Raw genomic sequence first — 19940 nt, 5'->3', positions numbered from 1 at the left:
GTGGTGTTGAGAAGGTGTCTGTTAGCTTCACCAGTACTGACCCTCCAGAGTCTCTGTATGTCTGGATAAACCTGTCTGGATGGGCTTTTCATATTTATTTGTCTGAATGTTTTAGCTCTGATCTCTCATCTCTTCCCGTTAGCATACGAAGCTAAGCTAGTTAGCTTAGCATGCTAGCTGGAGACGGCTCGCAAGTTAGCATCGCGGCGCTAGTGGGAGTTTGATGGAGAACAAACAGAGTATGACGGAGTTTGTGACCAGTTATAAGCTGGTCACAAAGGCAATTCATTCAGTTAGATTTTCATTTGCAGGATCAAATAAATGTTGGAAAACAATCACTAAGTCATCTCTTGTTACATTCAATTCCATTTCATTTATAGGCAAGATGGTTCCACAGAAGAGGAGTTTGTTGGCTGAAAGCTTTGGCATCGGCTCTACTTTTGGAGATCCAAGGAACAACAAGCTATTTTAGCGTGACAGCGTGAGATTGATAGTGAAAGCGTGAGTGTCACGCCAGGAGCGTGAGAGTTGGCAATCCTGCTATTTCTAATATTCGAATATCAGCTGTGTCTGATTGTCTTGTCAGCCAGCCCTCATGTTTTCCCACCTGGGCCCCGTTCCTAATCAGTCCTGGTGTATATAGTCAAGGCTGTGTCCGAAATCACTCCCTACTCCCTATATAGTGCACTATAGGGAGTAGGGAATGATTTCGGACACAGCCAGTGTTCCCTGTTTCCTTGTCAGTTCCTTCTGTGTATTTGGTCTAGTATGTTCCTTTTGGTCCGGCCTGTTATCCCTGCTGTCGTGTTCCTTTATGTGGGTTTTTGCCTGCCTGTTTTTGGGACTCTTGTTTTTTTGCTTAGGAAGTGACCCGGATGTAAACAAGTGGCCGCCATGATAAAAATTAATTCTCTAAATTTGAAGGAAGGGAGCTGCAGTGCTTCCTTTCAGATCTCCTTTAGCATAGGATGCAACAGATCTTCCTTTACGAAAGGAAAAGAGATTACACCGACCCACAATTCCTTGTGAAGGCAACATTTAAAGTGAATGAATGTGATGATCTTGGGTTTTGTTTGTTTCCCCTGTTGTTTTGTAGTTTCTGTCTCTTGTTGTTGTTGGTTTCCTGTTTTATTTTGTAGTCCTTCTGTCTTGTGTTCTTTACTTCCTGTTGCTTCAGTTAGCATAAAGATGTCAAAAATCAATATCCTTCATATCAATAGACTGAAGATCAAAAGATCTGTAAGCATATATGGAATCACAAAAAGACAATTTTGGAATATCAGACAATTTATTGACAAAAAAAAAACAAAGTAGAAAAGCAATAAAATTGAGCAACTTAGTTGTGCAATCATCTACTTCATGCAACACCAGAAGTGATTCTGAGCATCGCTGCTCAGTTTCTACCAAACTAAGAGAGCAGACGTCCGCTGTCCCAAAACACCAGCAGGACATACTTTCAGAAACATCTCATTTCATTTTCACCATCAGTGTGCTGAGAAGCTCCAAACAGCCCAGAAGCCTTTAAGGACCCCCCATCATAAATATAAATATATAAAATATATAAATATATTTCAAAAACACATCAAAAGAGATGAAACAACCAGATCTCATGTGAACAATTATAATAATTTATTTCCTTTATGGGCGCCTTTCTAAACACTCAAGGTCACCATACAAAGTCAAATAAAAACAATGAGAGCATCAATCAGACATTCATCACAGCGAGCAAACCCTAATAAAACAGTGTACAAGGAGCAACTGAATTAAAGGGAGGAGGCTTGTCTAAATAGATATGTTTTCCAGTGAGATTAGAAAGTGGGGATTGAAGTGGAGTGTTGATGTCATGAGGCAGAGAATAAACAGCACATTTCCACGTGCCGTTATTAAGCATTTCAGGCTTTTCCCACGTCGTTCAGCCACAGTGAAGCGGTCGCATAACTAAGTTAGATTTAAGGAAACTTCACGGTCGGGCTTCAAATCAGTACGTAATCTACGCTGCATACGTACGGAAACAAGTTGACAGGAAATGTGTTGTGAAACTATTTACGTTGCAGTGCAGACGGCGTGGCGTACGAACGACTAACAAGAAGCTAGAAAGGCGTTCTTATTGCAGCGACGGGACGACGAATTGTTGCATCAATCATTCGCCGTTTGGAGAAAAACAGGCTGTTTGACACATCATCATATTCCAGACACACGAAGAAAAACCTCTAAGACGTCGATCATCGTAAAAACAAACTTAAGTTTTCAAGAAATATACAAACTATTTACACAACTGGAAAATGTGTGTGTGTCGGGGTCAGCAACACCGATCCAACAAAGGAGAGAAAAACTGTTATCTCTCGTTATCATCAAACTGCCGGATGCTACGAGTGTAGATATGAAAATGTGAATGCACGTTCGTGGATGTGTGTCGACATGTGAATTTACATTTGTGAAAAGCCTGACAGCATTAAAAAGCATTTTATAGTATTGAAGTTCAGCTACACACAAACCTCAAAATTCATTTTGTAAACTAAAACAAAAAGCAAAAATCCAAATCGTACTTGTAAAATATATACCAACCTAATTTTGAAATGTCGTATTCCAATCAATGAGCATCTACGATGACATCACCGACAGCACCGATAATCCTCGGACAAGTCGCTTTTCAAATTACGCATCGTCATTTGATACATTTTTAATTCGCAAATATAGATTATTGCTCCTTTTAAAGCCTTGTTGCGTTTGGCAACTTTAATGTTTTGGCCACGTGAATTTAGGGGACATTCAACCGGTTTTGTCGGTGATCCGGCTCTTTTGTTTATATTAGATTTTTTAGATTGTGTCAAACTTTGTACATAACAGAGTCTGAAGTTATGGACTGAAGTTCACCCTCCTCTTCCTGCAGTCACTCACATCTGTCAAATACACAAGCATTAAAAATGAACAGTGCAAAACGTAATAATATGGCAATAAGGTATCAGGAATGGAAGGTGTGAAACCACTGGGATAGTACAGACGTCACACATTAGTTACCTTTTATCCAACGGTGTGTTGCTGTTTGAACTCTCCGGGTCTGAAGAGACCAAAATACAAAACAATAGTCAAGTAAAGGACAAAATCATATAAAGACGCATTTTGTATGGACAAACAGATGGATATGGACCTGATCGGTTAATCAACGATCCTGTAGTTGAAGTCTCATATGGGGTCTTCTTGTCTAAAAAACAGAACAAAATAAATCAACACAAGGCCGATCCTGGGTGACTGTCATGAGTGTTTTGTACGGACAGACAGATGGATATGGACCTGATTGGTTAATCAATGATCCTGTAGATTTAGTCTCAGATGGGGTCTTGTCTAAAAAACAGAACAAAATAAATCAACACAAGGTCAATCCTGGGTGACTGTCATGACATTCTCTAGTCTATAGTGTTACTACTCACATATACACATTCACAGTATATCTGCAGCATCATACTAGCCTACCTTTTATTTTGTATTCATTTCATTCTTATTATTTTCTACTTTACCTTTTCACCATACAATATATTAATATTGTAGTTGAACAACATCATTTGTAAGCAATAAAGTACACAAATAAGAGAATCCTCCTTCACCGCAACATTTCATTCATTCATCCTTCCATGCAGTTGGAATGAAAATTTAAAATATAGGGAGCGACTGCTTTTCAAGTGATTATTATTTTTAAATGTTATTATTATTTAAAGTTTGAATCGGGAATTCAAACTTTGTAAACAGTGTAAACCACAGTCGGTATGAGGATCTAGTCAAAGTATAACATTTTAAATACAATCTACAACAACCTCTGTTTATTTAGATGAGGTAATCTGGAATTAAAAATAAAAGATGACACTCTCAACTATATCTACATTGTTTAGAAATGAAGTTTAAACTGTTTCCAATGACTTTGCTGCATTGAACCGACACACAGCACCAACTCTTATCTAGTAACAACTTGAATGCTCATCAGCATGAACGCAGACTTTGTTAAGTACGTGACAGACCAGACGCCATGGTGACTACAGCAGCAGCAGCAGAGGGCGATGTTTCTCTGAGCCTTGCACCCCATGCTGCTGGTCGCTTCACATTTTGTTTTCAGCAGGAATTAAACCTTGACCAAGTTTAGCACTCAGTGAAAGCCACTTTTGGAAATCAACGCAACAAAAATGTTAAATATAATAAAGCAAGATGTACTAACAAGTATGCGGGCATTTGTCTGAAAGAAAAACTGGGATTAAACAAAATACATGAAAAATAGGAGCAAATGTGATGAAATCTGAATCTGACAATAAAAATATAATGAATGTTGAACTTGAATATGAGTTTGTGTCTTCTAGTCGTGACCTTATAGCGCTTGTTGTTGAAGTTTGCTGGATAAAGTCACCAACTCAAAGCCTGAACTCAAGAAGAGATGAGACAACGTCTCCGTTTGGGTCTTACAGTTCCTCTTTTTGTAAACCACGAATCCAATCACAGCGAGGACGAGAGCAAGAAGTACGACTGCAGCGATGACGATGATGACGGTGGTCATGTCAGTGGGCTTCTCTGTTGAGCACAAAACAAGAGGAAATAGTCACAACCTGAACAGATGAAGCAGGTTCCAGGAGAAGAACCTCCATTTGTCAACCGGACCACAATCCTGTATTCAGTGTGTTTGTTGGTCCTTTTGAAAACGTGATCCTGACTGATCTCCTGACAGATACATACATTCATCCAGTTATTAAATCATTCTACTCATCCTCTAAAACTGACCAGTAGTTCATTCAATACGGCGCCTACGACCTCTGAACTGTGGTTTGATTATTATGTTTCTAAAAATGTTTCTCATCACTTCTGGTCTCAGTCTCACCTTCGTTGCTCCTGATGACGTCCAGTGTGGTGATTTTGTCCTCCTTCACACCAGAGAGCTTAAACACACACTCGTACCTGCTCTGGTCTTCAGCTGCCACTGAGAGTTTCAGGTCGGCACTCATCTGGAAGGTTCCATCGTGGTTGGGGAGGATCTCTCCGAGGTCCACGTCCTCATGGAGATCCTCTCCATCTCTCCTCCAGAACAGTGCGGCTCTTTGAGGGTAGAAACCTGTAGCGTGGCAGCTGATTGGAGAGGAGGGAGTCTTCTGGACGAAGGACACTGAGGGAAGGTCTGAGGAGAGAGAGACGGGTTAGAGGTTCTTTATCCTTATTATTATGATCTGCTGTGTATTAATGATCATGTCTGATGTATCTGAAATGCCTTAGTGACACATACACGATTTATGTTAGTTCGAAATCGTGTTTACTAGAAATATATGCAGATGTGACTTGTCAGTAAAGTTTCAGTCATGTTCTCTGTGTCGATCTCTGTTGTGATGACTTGGAGACGGCGCTCCCTGAAAACAACATCAAGCCATACGTGTGTTGTATTACGACGTGATGTACAACAGGTAACCGTGCCGAGGCACAGTACGGATCAGATGGCCCTGGTGTGAGGGCGCCCAGATGAGGAAGGTAGGACAGAGGGTGAGACGAAGACAGAGACAGGAACTGAGACAGACAGGAACAGGGCAGTGACAGGGATTCTACCTTTTCTCAGCAGAGAGCTCCTCCCGTACTTCAAATACGTCTTCAGTAACTCAGGACAACGATAGGTGATGTCATGTTTATCCCGTTCTAGCCAAGCTTTATTAATATCCCACTTGTGATTGGTGATGACAGCCTGTTGTTTTGGAACGATCCATCTCTTTGTCTTCGAGTCAAACGCAATGAAGTCTTCTCCATCATAACCATATTGAAAGAAACCATTTCCCTCATTGGTCTCATCATCCCATTCACAGCCAATTATCTTCTGGAGAATGTGGACACCTGAGAGAGAGAGAGAGAGAGAGAGAGAGAGAGAGAGAGAGAGAGAGAGAGAGAGAGAGAGAGAGAGAGAGAGAGAGAGAGAGAGAGAGAGAGAGAATTAAACCAGAGTGAGATCATCAGTTAATATCACATCATTTCCATGGAGACACACTGATCGACAGACAACAGAGGAGCTACACCTGCTGCTGTTATTGGCTCCATGAAAGCCAACCATCACCTGGACAGTGTGGACGTCTCAGGGGGAGATGGTCTGAGTACGGTTCGCTTCAAGTCCTGGTTGCAGTTCGCTTTGCCTGGTCATTGTGAACACAAAGTGTTCCAGCTTCGCTTTGCCATCGTATTTTACCCCTCTAGACCAGAGGTCTTCAACATTTTCAGGCCAAGTAGCCCCAAGACTTATAGTGACCCGGTAGAGGGCCCACATAATATTAAACAAACTGGAAGATTTGTATGTGCTCAATATAGGTTGTATTCATGTTAAGGTGTATTTGTTGACATATCTTTGGGGATTTATTTGGGATCAAATAATTTTGGGGACCCTCTGCAGTCATACTGTGGACCTCCTAGGGGTCCCGGACCCCCTGTTCAAGATCTCTGCTCTAGACTTTCTGTTTGGGACACAGTCATATCAGCCACCGATTCATTCAGTAAAAATATGAAATCTGAATAGGCTTCAACTCTTTCTAGTTGCTGATCCATCTTGTAAACAGCAAATACAAATTCAAATCATCAGGAGACACCGGTTACCTAATTGGCTAAATAACAGAGCTAACAGCTAATCACGTTCAAGGAGATCGCATAGCGTTACATTATGATCATCATTATTCAGTAACAAATAGCATTGGGCCATATTAAACATTATCATGATGTGTTCTAATGTAATCTTGTAAAATAGATATTTTATAGAGAACTAAAGAATTAAAAAGCTCAGAATTCTTTGTGTGTGGAAGTGACACTAAACATCACGTCAATGAAGGAGAAAGCGTTAACTTTAATGAACTACAGTGTGAGCAGGACTGAGGCCCCATCAGAGCTGAGGTGGACCAGAATCAGAACTGAGGTTGAATCTTCAAATCTTTTGTCTGAACAACACTGAACAGGAGTTAATACAAAATTATATAAAACACAGAAATGCAGAAAATTATCTAATTAGAGAAACTGGAACTAGAACGTGTTTTCTGATTTATTAAATAAAAGACTGATAATCAATGTTCTGCTGATTAACTAGTGGATGTGTGTGTGTTTGTGTGTGTGTGTGTGTGTGTGTGTGTGTGTGTGTGTGTGTGTGTGTGTGTGTGTGTGTGTGTGTGTGTGTGTGTGTGTGTGTATATGTGTGTTTATTAAAATACAGGATCAAAGTATAAACCAAATGTTGTCAGAATGAAGTGAAATATAAACAAACCTCCACTTTGGTTGAAGTGCTGCTTTGTAACTTCAATTTTGTTTTTGTCGACCTGCTGAACAACCACACAGCTCTCAGTGTGACTCTGCCAGTACTGAGGATCATCTTCTGTGATTCTGTTCATCCAGTCCTGTTTGGGTTCCAATCTCCTGGTGTTGCTGTCATAGTGAGTTACCTCAACGTCATCAACCAACCCAACAGCCACAAACTCTGGGAAGTTTGGGACTCCAGAGGACGCCGTGAAGAAATACTTCAGAGAGTGAATCTCTGCAACACAAGATGAACGTCATGATCTCAGTTTTTATCTTCAACAAATCACTGAACAATGTTTCCTGCACACACAATCCAACAGAACTACTTCTCTCTCTCTTCTATCGCTGTTTGTTATTTTTCATATTCAAGTAATAGGTTTTATTTTGTTTGATGTTGTCGTCAGAGTGTTTGTGGATTTCAGATGTTTGAGTATAAAAGTTATTTTTTTAAATACAGAAAGAACCAAGAAACCAAATCTGACCGTTTGTCCCTCACTTTCATAAATCTTGATTTCTGTAAACTGAAGTTAAATCTCAACATCGTTGTTAAACAACATGTTGTGTGAAACCAAATCCTCTCAGCTTTATATTATTTTATTTTATTTATTGGGTTCTATTGTTCAGTCTCACAATGCTATTGGATCGTACATTTGTTTGTAAGTCCCGCTTTATGGCCATGAACTCACACAACCTCTCAAGGTTTCCTTCTAACATCTCTCCGTTTCATTGGACTGGATTCATCAGATTCAACAAAAAGTAAAATGTCTTTTAGTGTAGTAAGCAATCAACCTTGCAAATGAACCCTTAGCTGTTCTGAATTGTTGTTCAGACGACGTGAGCACAAATACAGGAATTCTGCTCCCATCTAAGCCCAATTTTGCAATATAATTTTTTTGTATTATTATTCTCTAAATTCATACATAAACTTTTTTTTAAACTCTTAAATTTCTGCATCAAAGGCCTCCTACAACAACATCTGAAAGGTAAAAAAAAATTTTTTTTAGGTTTGCTAGGTCTGCTGCTCTATCCGGGCTGAAGTGAGGCTGAGACCAGGAGGAGCGCTGACTTCACCCTCCGTCTGAGCCAATGGGGATTTTAGCTGAGCACCGAGTCACTAATAGCCGGGTAAAGCCACTGAGGTTAATAACGAAAGTTAAAGTGGAGCGATGTTATTTCAGCCTGCGTGAGAGGACGCTGGAGACCCTTTATTCTGGTTTCTCAACGCTGTCCGCACCTGAAAGGAGCATTTAACCTCCTGCTCCTGTCATCTGCAGGCTAATGCAATGTAATGTCAGAGTCATTTGCCATCTTCCGAAAAAGGCTCAAGACTCACCTGTTCAGACTTCACCTCGACTCTAGCATGACCGCCCCCCCCCCCCCCCCAAAAAAACTTACCTATAGCACTGTGATCGTAGCACTGCTGCTCTTAAGGTACTACTTTACTCAGATGAGGACCTAACACTTGTTCTATTTTTAGCTCTTACTTTATCGGCAATGATATGTTGTGGTTTCTTTGTTTCCTTCTTTTGACAAATGTACTTATTGTAAGTCGCTTTGGACAAAAGCGTCTGCTAAATGACCTAAATGTAAATGTAAATGTGCAGAAATGTTTGAATGAAGCTCACATACTCTGCAGTAGTGTCTTAGTCTGCTTGTGTTCAGTCAGGCTGTCGACAACAAACAAGAGCTCCAAGTGTGTTTTCATTGATGTTTGTCTTTAGCAAAATGGCGCCTCGTGTCAGTAGAAACATCGAGAAACGGAGAGTTCCTTCGTAGTGCTGAGAAAGTGTCTGTGTGATTTACTCTACCGGTGATACGGGCACTTGCGCAGTCAATTAATCAGTCTCGCGTAGTCGGCCACTCGCGAATTTTTTTGCTAGTGTGGAGAAAAATGTAAATACATGAGCTAATCACACATGTTTTAAATTACTACACACACATACACACACACAGGCACAGGCGAGAGAGCAGCAAGGGCAGGGGTCAAACAACATACCAAGGATACATTCCTTAGCGGAAGCCGCACAGGGGAGGAGTATATGATATATGTGCATCTCGACAACATACACACACATACATAGATGACAGCACCCAGAGGGATGGATCGTATGAGCCAGTGTGGGTGGAGATACCCAGCGCTCCAACCAGGCCGCGGCATGCTAAAATTACGCTCCGCCTGCATCTATAGAATGAGCCAATCAGACTCATGCGGAGTCTCAATGAAATAAGCTGCGCATTCTGTTGTAAGCGCCTTTTGAGTGAATTCAACCCTATGTTGAGTTGACTACTAGGTCCGTGCACGTATAACTGCCGGAATATGTTTTCCTGATATTTGTGCTAATAAAGCGCTGTTATTGATATAACCCATAGACTCTCCTCGTATATTCAAGTTTACTGTTTTTTTCACAACAAATCTGGTAGCAGAGGATGGTTGGGAGAAAAGCTTGAGGAGGAAAGAATTTTAACGACTACCTCCTGTCTTGCAGAAGGAGGGGGGTCTCCTGAAAGAAAGTGGAGGCCAGAAGGATTCATCCATTCTCGGGAACGTTGATCACTGAGCGCTCAACCGAAAAGGTAAGCAGAAACCTATTTAATTGAATTCTGTATATTGAAAAATATAAATTAGGTGATCAACAACTACCGAGTGTGAGTATGAATACTTTAGACAAAATTTAACTAAAGGATAAAATGTTAAAAGAACAGAAGGAAAGCATATTCTGCAAAAGTGATAAAAATAAACCTGCCATAGTGTGTACACATGTGTGACTGAACCTAACAGAAAACACGAGATGAAGGACGAATAGAAGGGCTTTTATGTGTACAGTATCGTGAAGAGCGGACCCACCACACCCCGTGAAGCATGAGAATTCTTGCACATAATTAAGTCACTCTATTAACGAACATAGCGTGTTTTGGGTTAACCAACAGACTGCATAAATAGTACTTTGTAATTCGGAAATCGATACAACTCCCCCGGGACCGCGCTGTCGAGCAGAGAAGCGTAGGCAGTGGTTGTAATACAATAGAAATTTATAGTACTTTGTAATTTGGAAACCGATACAACTCCCCCGGGACCGCGCTGTCGAGTAGAGAAGCGTAGGCAGTGGTTGTAATACAATAAAATTTAGACATGGCATGGAGTTTTATGACATAGACATAGAAGAGTTCAGAGAGATAGATAACAAAGAAGAAGAGGAAGCAGCCGACACCCTGTTGCACGCTCTAGGAAGTGACACTCTCCACTCAGCAGCAACAGCAGAGACACACACACCAACGATAACGGTAGTGAGTAGACAGATACTAGAACTAGAAAAACTTATTAAGACGAGTCTGTTAAATAAACCTAGTGGGATTCGGGCTGGTCTGGGTAACGTTAGGAGCGATTCTTTTGATTATATTGAGGGATTGAACGAGGGGGAAATGGAAGACTTCGTAGAGACCTTGAAGGCTAGAGTTATGACTGAGGATAGAAGTAAAAAGGGAGATGGGAAGATAGTTAAATCAGTAGCGAAAAGGTGGGAGATAAAGGGATGGATCACCAAGGACGGGCTGCCATCAAGAGAAGCTATAAATATAATGGTGAATGATGTCAAACAAAGATTAGAGAGAGCTCGACAGAACATGGAGGCTGAAAAGGACAAGCGATCATTTTTCAAACCACTCAAAAAGATGTTTGAAGAACAAGAAGAAGAGACAAGAGTAACAAATCTAATGCTAAAAGACCTGTTTCAGCAGAGAAGAATGGAGAGGGGAGACAAACATGAAGAGACACAGGGAGGGGGAGGGGGCATATATCCAGTCCTGCCAGAGAAGTTAACAACTGGGCCTCCAGAAACGACACCTCCCCCAACAGCCCCACCTCCCTAAACCCACCAAAGATTAATGCCTGCACAGACCACAGACACAGCAGTACAAGCACCAGTACTAACATTGGCCGGCGTGGAAGTCCTCGTACAAGACCAAGACAGAGAGGAAATGAAGAGAGAAGTGGAAAGACTGCAACAGCGAATAACGGCACTGGAGCCCCCTGGAGGATCAAGGAGTCAAGGCGGCTCAGAAAAGACCTGGTCAGAAAGTGAACCAGAAGGACCCCTCACAAAAAATCCCTCGAAGCCACCTAGTGGTGGAAACTATACCGACCCAAGGAAGGAGGGGTCAACCAGAGTAAAGTCACCTGCCAGCAGTATTGGCGGCCAGAAAAAGGAAGAGGAACAGGGAGCGGCTGGAGGATACAACCCTAAATCAGCGGCATGTGGATACGATCGGGACTTCATGAGAGATAACGAGGACCACTTTGGCCTCCCCACAGGAGGGGTAGACATATCTCAATTGACTGATCTAAGCAACATGGCCGCTCCAAGTCCAAAAACCCCGCCAAGGAGCCCAAGCCCCACCAGAGGAAGATATGTGGTGCTTCACGGGCCCCCATACCACGGATGTCTCCCTCCCAGAACACATACCACTGCCAAGACAACATGGACTCCCATGTACGGACCACCCAGGAGCCGCAGTGGTTTTGAATGCGGTGAACTCACGATTTTGGACTATAACCCCCCATGACGTAGGAGCCCTGGAAACACAACCAGTAATTGTCACCCTGAAAGACCCAGATGCACATCCTATTTATCGACGGCAGTATCCTCTAACCCAAGATCAAATGAAGGGAATTGCCCCCACGATACAGGGCCTTCTGGACGTCGGGGTAATATACGAGTGCCACTCCCCATGGAATACTCCCATATTACCGGTACAGAAAGCAGGGGGAAAGGGCTGGAGAATGGTACAAGACTTCCGCCCTATAAATGATGTAACGACTCCAGATGTTCATCCAGTACCAGACCCACACGTAGCACTCACGAGTTTAAGCCCAGCATTTCGATACTTCACTGTCATAGATTTGGCAAACGCTTTCTTCAGTGTTCCACTGGCACAAACATCACAAGCCATGTTTGCTTTCACGTTTGGGGGCAAACAGTACACCTACAATCGGTTGCCACAGGGGTTCAGGGACTCGCCAGGTCTCTTTAATCAGGTACTAAAAGCACACCTACTAGAACTCCAATGGCCACCAGGGGTTGTGCTCATCCAATATGTAGATGATCTTCTCTTGGCAGCAGAAACATCTACCCTCTGCCTGGAGGCCACTGCCCTACTGTTCTCAGTTCTGCACAAAAAGGGCTACAAAGTCAAGAGAGAAATAGTGCAGCTATGCAGAGAAGAAGTCCTATTCCTAGGCCGACAAATCTCGGCATCAGGATTGGGAGTATCTACGGCCCACAGGGAATCAATCCTACACCATCCAAAGCCCACCACGGTGGCAGACATGCTGTCATTTCTGGGACTAACGGGCTACAGCCGATCCCACATACCTGATTACTCCAATCGGACACAACCTTTGCGGACAATGATCAACGAGGTAGGGGCTCGAAACCTCACAGAACGACTACCCTGGACTTCTGAAGCTGAACAAGCATTCACTGACATGAAACAAGTACTCTCCCAAGCTGCTGCACTCACCTCACCGGACTACACAGAAGTGTTCCATTTGGATGTTTCTGAACAAAATGCATTTTTAAATGCTGTTTTGTATCAGAAAAAAGGGGGAGAGAGGAATGTGTTGATATACTACTCTTCAAAACTCGACGCAGTGGAAACCGGACAGTCAATGTGCGCCAGATATGTTGCAGCGGTAGCAAAAGCTCTCCAAAAAACAGCACATGTAGTGATGTGTCACCCATTACAGGTCCACACTGAACATGGAGTTGCAGCGTTTTTGGCAAGTAAGGAGTTTACTTTCAGCATGGCCAGAAAAACCAAGATTCAAAGAGAATGCACCAGGCCACATATAACCTTTGTCGCAGCCAAAAGGAACATGGCTGGAAACTTTGGGAAAGGAACCCCACATTCATGTGAAGAACTTGCGGTCAAGGAAAGTAAGCTCAGACAAGACCTGAAAAATGACATAGATCCCAAAGCAGAACTCTGGCTCTACACTGACGGATGCTGCTATCGAGGAGAAAACGGACTGAACCAGGCATCATATGCAGTGGTTCAGCAACACCCCAATGGAAGACATGAGACGCTCAAAGCAGAAGTAATACCACAACCCGCTTCAGCGCAAATGGCAGAAGTCAAGGCGCTCACCGAAGCCTTGAAACTGGCCAAAGGAAAGACGGTGAACATCTTTACAGATTCTGCTTACGCACATGGGGCGGCACAAGTAGATGCACCCATGTGGCAACGGAGGGGATTCGTAACATCCAGCAACGCCCCAATCAAACACCAAAGAGAAATACAAGAGCTGGTGGAAGCAATCACCCTACCAAGAGGAGTATCCATAATGAAGTGCAAAGGTCATGAGAAAACAGGCACCAGGATCAGTCAAGGAAACGAGGCTGCAGATCAGGCGGCCAAAAAGGCAGGAGGATATCAGCCAAAGCAAATGATACTTAAGCTGACGCCCCCCCAACCTAAGCTCACCGAAGAAGACCTAAAAAAGATACAAGAACAAGCAGGCCCGTACGAATGGTCGACATGGACACAAAAGGGGGCCACAAAGAAAGAAGGTCTCTGGAGATCACATGATGGAAGGATAGTGGCACCAGCAAAACTAGTAGCGACCCTACTAAAAGAAGCCCATGGACCAACCCATGAAGGACAAAGACAGACACTGTTGAACATTTCAGCACTCTGGTGGCACCCACACCTAGACAGCATGGCAAAACTATACTGCGAAGAATGCGTCGTCTGTGGAAACCACAACCCAAGAAAACCATTCAAAACGCCCATGGGATCCTACCCCGTACCTCTCGCACCATTCCAAGATATTAGTATAGATTATACAGATATGGGACAGGAGAACGTAGTACAGGGAAAGAGGTACATGTTGGTAATGGTAGACAGATTTTCAAGATGGGTAGAAGCAATCCCCACAAATAGAGAAGACGGGAAGACAGTAATAAAGTGGTTGCAAACAGAGCTAATACCCAGATACGGGGTACCGAAACGTATCAGATCAGACAACGGGACACATTTTAACAATCAGATGCTGAGTGAAGTGGAGGCATTCCTGGGGATTGCACACAGTTTTGGTTCGGTCTACCATCCACAGTCCCAGGGACTGGTGGAACGCGCGAATCAAACGTTGAAGGCTAAAATAGCCAAGGTATGTGCGGGCAGTAAGATGACATGGTTGGAGGCCCTCCCTTTGGCTCTCATGGCCATGAGAACCTCAAAAGGGGGAGGCACGCACCTGTCGCCCCATGAGTTGTTGACGGGAAGGCCAATGCCTGGCCCGCCACGTGATGGAGGACATATACCTCCTTTAGATGTGTGTCAGATAGAGAAATCCGACTACATGAGAGAACTAATATCTCTTGTCTCAGCCCTCTCATTACAGGTGCAGAAGGCACAGGAGAAGGATCCCGAAGAGCAGGGGACGATAGTCAAAGTAGGAGACTGGGTCAGGGTCAAGGTTCACAAAAGAAAGTGGACAGACCCCAGGTGGACTGGTCCGTACGAAGTGAAGGAGGTTACTTCACACTCGGTCCAGGTCAAGGGAAAAGCAGGAGCTCCCTGGCACCACCTGACACATTGTGCCCCAGCATCACCACCTACTCGCTCACTCCAGGAAGTGAGAACAGATTTGGCCCAAAATGACGACTCCGAGGAGTTTTAGGAGACTCTCCGGAGATCCGTCTGTTGCACCGGAGGAAAGACGGAGGTGGAGATATGCAGACTATCTCCCAAGGGGGAAAACGATGTGCACCGTGATCATGGGTGTAACCGGGGTGGCGGTAATACTCCTTCTACTAGGACTTGAACTAATAAACAAAGAGCGAGACAATTCCACCAACATTTACCTAACCCGTCCCAAAAGGGAACAAACGAAAACTTTCCAGATCCCCGAAGTCGCGTGCGGTGCTAAAATAGTTTTAAATTATACTGCCGGGGATACCACAATGTTCACATTCGACCTGTGCTCCGTGATAGACTGCGGGGAATCCCAAGCAAGTTGGCGGGGCTACGATGTCTATCTGTGTCATAGTCCACGAATAGTGGAGAGCTGCGAGGCCACTGGGAATGCTTTCCAACATGGGTTTGGGCTCTCGGTGCATTCACAGCCATTTTGTCCCGAGTGGTATCTAGTAACAAAGTTCACTGGGACTTGGTCCGGTTTTACCCGATTCCCACACAGCGAGTTTTGGGACCACATTTCGTTCCAAAGAGATTTCAGTCCAACCGGCAATCCGCTCACTCTCTCTATCAATAACATTAAGGCAAGCTCCACGGGAAAAAATCGCATATGGATCGCATTAGGAGTAGACGTCACCGGAAAAGACCAGATACGAGGAATACAAGTAAACATATACCCGCCCAAATACGCCCCCACTAGTAAAGGTAGTGCAACGAATACGACCACAGCTAATTCCACTGCCCTAAAGCCGCCCACTACCAGTCCGATAGTGATGACCCAGGATTACACAGAATTAACTCCTTTAGACGTCGTAAAAATGGCTACAGGCTTCGGAGAAAGTAACATTTGGTTGAGGTGAATTACGGATAATGCTAAGCGCCAGAACATGACGGGATGTGTAGCATGCGCGGCTGCGCGTCCTGCCATGTTCGTCGAACCTGCCCCCTTATATCCAGACAAAGACAAAGTAGGTTATGAATGTATGATGAACTTAACCAGAAAAGCCACACCCTCAGGATGCCAATCCCTGGCATCAGTCTTCCCACCCATTGATAATAAAACTAGGGCCGGCTATTTTACCGCCATAAAAGGAAAAGATCCCAGGTATCAGTGTTTCAACTTCACCAGCAGCAAACCAAAAGTTAATGTGGGAAACATACCCTCAGATTGGTGTAATAGGACAACATCTGGGGATGTGATAGGACCATGGGCCCGAGCGGGACTGTTTTACTATTGTGGAGGGTTGCGTCTCTATTCTCGAGTAGAGGCCGACACCACCTTAGGCACCTGCGCCATGGTCAGACTAGGGATGCCCCTTACGTTAATAGGCAGTCGAGTGATAAAAAAAACCCTCAGGACCTAACGCCCTCGTCCGGCGAAGAAGAAGACATATACTTGCTAAAAGGGACACAAGCTTGCAAGACCCATTTGGAGGGACCACATACGTGGACGCTATAGGTATCCCTCGAGGCGTGCCAGACGAGTATAAATTGGCCAATCAAGTAGGGGCAGGGTTCGAATCGATCTTTCTCTGGATACTCCCCAATAAAAACGTAGACCGCATTAACTATATCCACTATAATCTTTTGCGCCTCGCTAATGCCACTAGGGATGCAGTAGAGGGGCTGGCGGAGCAGCTCGCACCCACATCGATCATCACTATGCAAAATAGAATGGCGCTAGACATGCTCCTAGCTGAAAAAGGGGGTGTCTGTGCCATGTTCGGAAAACTTTGCTGTACCATAATCTCCAATAACACGGCCCCAGATGGCTCAGTCACTCGAGCATTAGAAAACCTAAGAGCACTCTCCAAAGAAATGCACAAAGCATCAGGGGTCGATGACCCGTTCACCAAATGGATGGAAGTAGTGTTTGGAAAATGGAAAGCGGTAATAATATCTTTAGCAGCCTCAATAGCCATCTTCCTGGCCATACTAGTCACCTGTGGGTGCTGCTGCATTCCATGTCTGAGAACCATGGTTTCCAGGTTAGTGCAAACTGCACTGACTAAAGAAAAAGACCCACCAAAATATATGATGCCCCTACTAGCTAATGAGGAACTTGAGGATGGGAGCCTGGACATGGAAGACGAGGAAGGAAAAGAGTACCTTTAAACAAAATGTTCACACCTAGTTGGTGTGAAAAGGGGGATTTGTGGAGAAAAATGTAAATACATGAGCTAATCACACATGTTTTAAATTACTACACACACATACACACACACAGGCACAGGCGAGAGAGCAGCAAGGGCAGGGGTCAAACAACATACCAAGGATACATTCCTTAGCGGAAGCCGCACAGGGGAGGAGTATATGATATATGTGCATCTCGACAACATACACACACATACATAGATGACAGCACCCAGAGGGATGGATCGTATGAGCCAGTGTGGGTGGAGATACCCAGCGCTCCAACCAGGCCGCGGCATGCTAAAATTACGCTCCGCCTGCATCTATAGAATGAGCCAATCAGACTCATGCGGAGTCTCAATGAAATAAGCTGCGCATTCTGTTGTAAGCGCCTTTTGAGTGAATTCAACCCTATGTTGAGTTGACTACTAGGTCCGTGCACGTATAACTGCCGGAATATGTTTTCCTGATATTTGTGCTAATAAAGCGCTGTTATTGATATAACCCATAGACTCTCCTCGTATATTCAAGCTTACTGTTTTTTTCACAACACTAGCAACCTGCAGTTGGAAACCGCACGGTGCGGACGTAAAGTCGAAAACTATAGCAAATTAGAATATTCGTGTGTTTCGTGCTGTCGGCAGCCCGGTGTATCGGCAGACGGAGGTGCGTTTGCCGTCCGTTCGCCCGCTAGTGTTTCTCGTGGGGAAGAGCGCTATCCAGGAGCATGCGCTCGCGGCCCCGTCGCCAGAGGGACCCAGGAAGAGGCTGGTCTCCCTCGATCCAGACGAGGTTCGTGAGGCGGGTTCAAACCCCCCTACCAGGCAGCACCGCCGATCTTCACCCCAGCTACAAGGGAGGTGTCCCCCCTCTCCAACGCCCCCTTTGTATCCGGCAGTTTCGACTAAATTGTTAAACGTAGCTTTTGGTCTCCTCTCACTCTTAGTTAAATACGTACACAGGTATTATATTATTTGGTTATAAATTCCTTGAGTCAGATTACATCCCTTTGGTAATTATACAGTCCTTTATATGCTCCAGTACTTTCTTCAGTACAGTAGCCTACCACAGAAGAGGAGTTTGTTGGCTGAAAGCTTTGGCATTGGCTCTACTTTTGGAGATCCAAGGAACGACAAGCTATTTCTAATATTCCAATATCAGCTGTGTCTGATTGTCTCGTCAGCCTGCCCTCATGTTTTCCAACCTGAGCCCCGTTCCTAATCAGTCCTGGTGTATATAGTCTGTGTATTCCCTCTGTTTCCTTGTCAGTTCCTTCTGTGTATTTGGTCTAGTATGTTCCTTGTGGTTCGGCCTGTTATCCCTGCTGTCGTATTCCTTTTTGTGGGTTTTTGCCTGCCTGTTTTTGGGACTCTTGTTTTTTTGCTTAGGAAGTGACCCGGAAGTAAACAAGTGGCCGCCATGATAAAAATTAATTCTCTAAATTTGAAGGAAGGGAGCTGCAATGCTTCCTTTCAGATCTCCTTTAGCATAGGATGCAACAGATCTTCCTTTACGAAAGGAAAGGAGATTACACCGACCCAAAATTCCTTGTGAGGGCAACATTTAAAGTGAACGAATGTGATGATCTTGGGGTTTTTTTGTTTCCCCTGTTGTTTTGTAGTTTCTGTCTCTTGTTGTTGTTGGTTTCCTGTTTTATTTTGTAGTCCTTCTGTCTTGGGTTGTCCTTCTTTACTTCCTGTTGCTTCAGTTAGTATACATATGCCAATAATCAATATCCTTCATATCAATAAACTGAATATCACAAGATCTGTAAGCATATATGGAATCACAAAAAGACAGCATTTTGGAATATCAGACAATTTATTGACAAAAAAAAAACAAAGTAGAAAAATAATGAAATTGAGCAACTTAGTTGTACAATCATCTACTTGATGCAACACCAGAAGTGATTCTGAGCATCGCTGCTCAGTTTCTACCAAACTAAGAGAGCAGACGTCCGCTGTCCCAAAACACCAGCAGGACATACTTTCAGAAACATCTCATTTCATTTTCACCATCAGTGTGCTGAGAAGCTCCAAACAGCCCAGAAGGCTTTAAGGATCCCCCATCATAAATATAAATATATAAAAAATATAAATATATTTCAAAAACACATCAAAAGAGATGAAACAACCAGATCTCATGTGAACAAATAATAATAATTTATTTCCTTTATGGGCGCCTTTCTAAACACTCAAGGTCACCATACAAAGTCAAATAAAAACAGTGAGAGCATCAATCAGACATTCATCACAGCGAGCAAACCCTAATAAAACAGTGTAGAAGGAGCAACTGAATTAAAGGGAGGAGGCTTGTCTAAATAGATATGTTTTCCAGTGAGATTAGAAAGTGGGGATGGAACTGAAGTGTTGGATGTCATGAGACAGATAATAAACAGCACATTTCCACGTGCCGTTATTAAGCATTTCAGGCTTTTCCCACGTCGTTCAGCCACAGTGAAGCGGTCGCACAACTAAGTTAGATTTAAGGAAACTTCACGGTCGGGCTTCAAATCAGTACATAATCTACGCAGCATACGTAATGAAACAAGTTAACAGGAAACGCGTCGTGAAACTATGAACTTTTAAAAGAAAGCAGCAACGCTCCGGGACACGGGTCTGGGACACCGGTCTCCTTGGTGCAAGTCGTGTGTTTGTTTGACCCTCCACCGGCAGACTCACGTTCTAAACGTCCTCACTTGTTCACGACGCTGCTTCTTCATTCAGATGTGTTTACGTTGCAGTGCAGACGCCGTGGCATACGAACGACTAACAAGAAGCTAGAAAGGCGTTCTTATTGCAGCGACGGGACGACGAATTGTTGCATCATCA

General features: G+C 43.7%; 2 protein-coding genes across 2 annotated transcripts in view; both read right to left on the bottom strand.

Moving 5' to 3' along the window:
- Window positions 1-19940, bottom strand: part of LOC311027493 (major histocompatibility complex class I-related gene protein-like) — a 60248-nt gene that overhangs the window by 16962 nt on the left and 23346 nt on the right. The window contains exons 8-9 of the mRNA XM_084031515.1: window positions 3149-3202; window positions 3019-3058 (exon numbers count right to left, since the gene is read on the bottom strand). Coding sequence (XP_083887641.1) covers window positions 3019-3058; window positions 3149-3202 — 94 coding nt within the window. The remainder of the gene's footprint in view (window positions 1-3018; window positions 3059-3148; window positions 3203-19940) is intronic.
- Window positions 3820-8986, bottom strand: LOC311027442 (major histocompatibility complex class I-related gene protein-like; the record flags this gene model as incomplete). Its single annotated transcript, XM_084031468.1, has 5 exons — window positions 3820-3833; window positions 4856-5149; window positions 5569-5847; window positions 7250-7516; window positions 8911-8986. The coding sequence occupies 5 exons, from the start codon at window positions 8984-8986 to the stop codon at window positions 3820-3822; spliced, it is 930 nt and encodes a 309-aa protein (XP_083887594.1).

The sequence above is a fragment of the Eutrigla gurnardus genome (genome assembly GCF_963514095.1).
Source record: "Eutrigla gurnardus genome assembly, chromosome: 17".
NCBI classification, from domain to species: Eukaryota; Metazoa; Chordata; class Actinopteri; order Perciformes; family Triglidae; genus Eutrigla; species Eutrigla gurnardus.
Note: the sequence above shows the minus strand (reverse complement) of the source record. Positions and strands in the feature narration are given on the sequence as shown.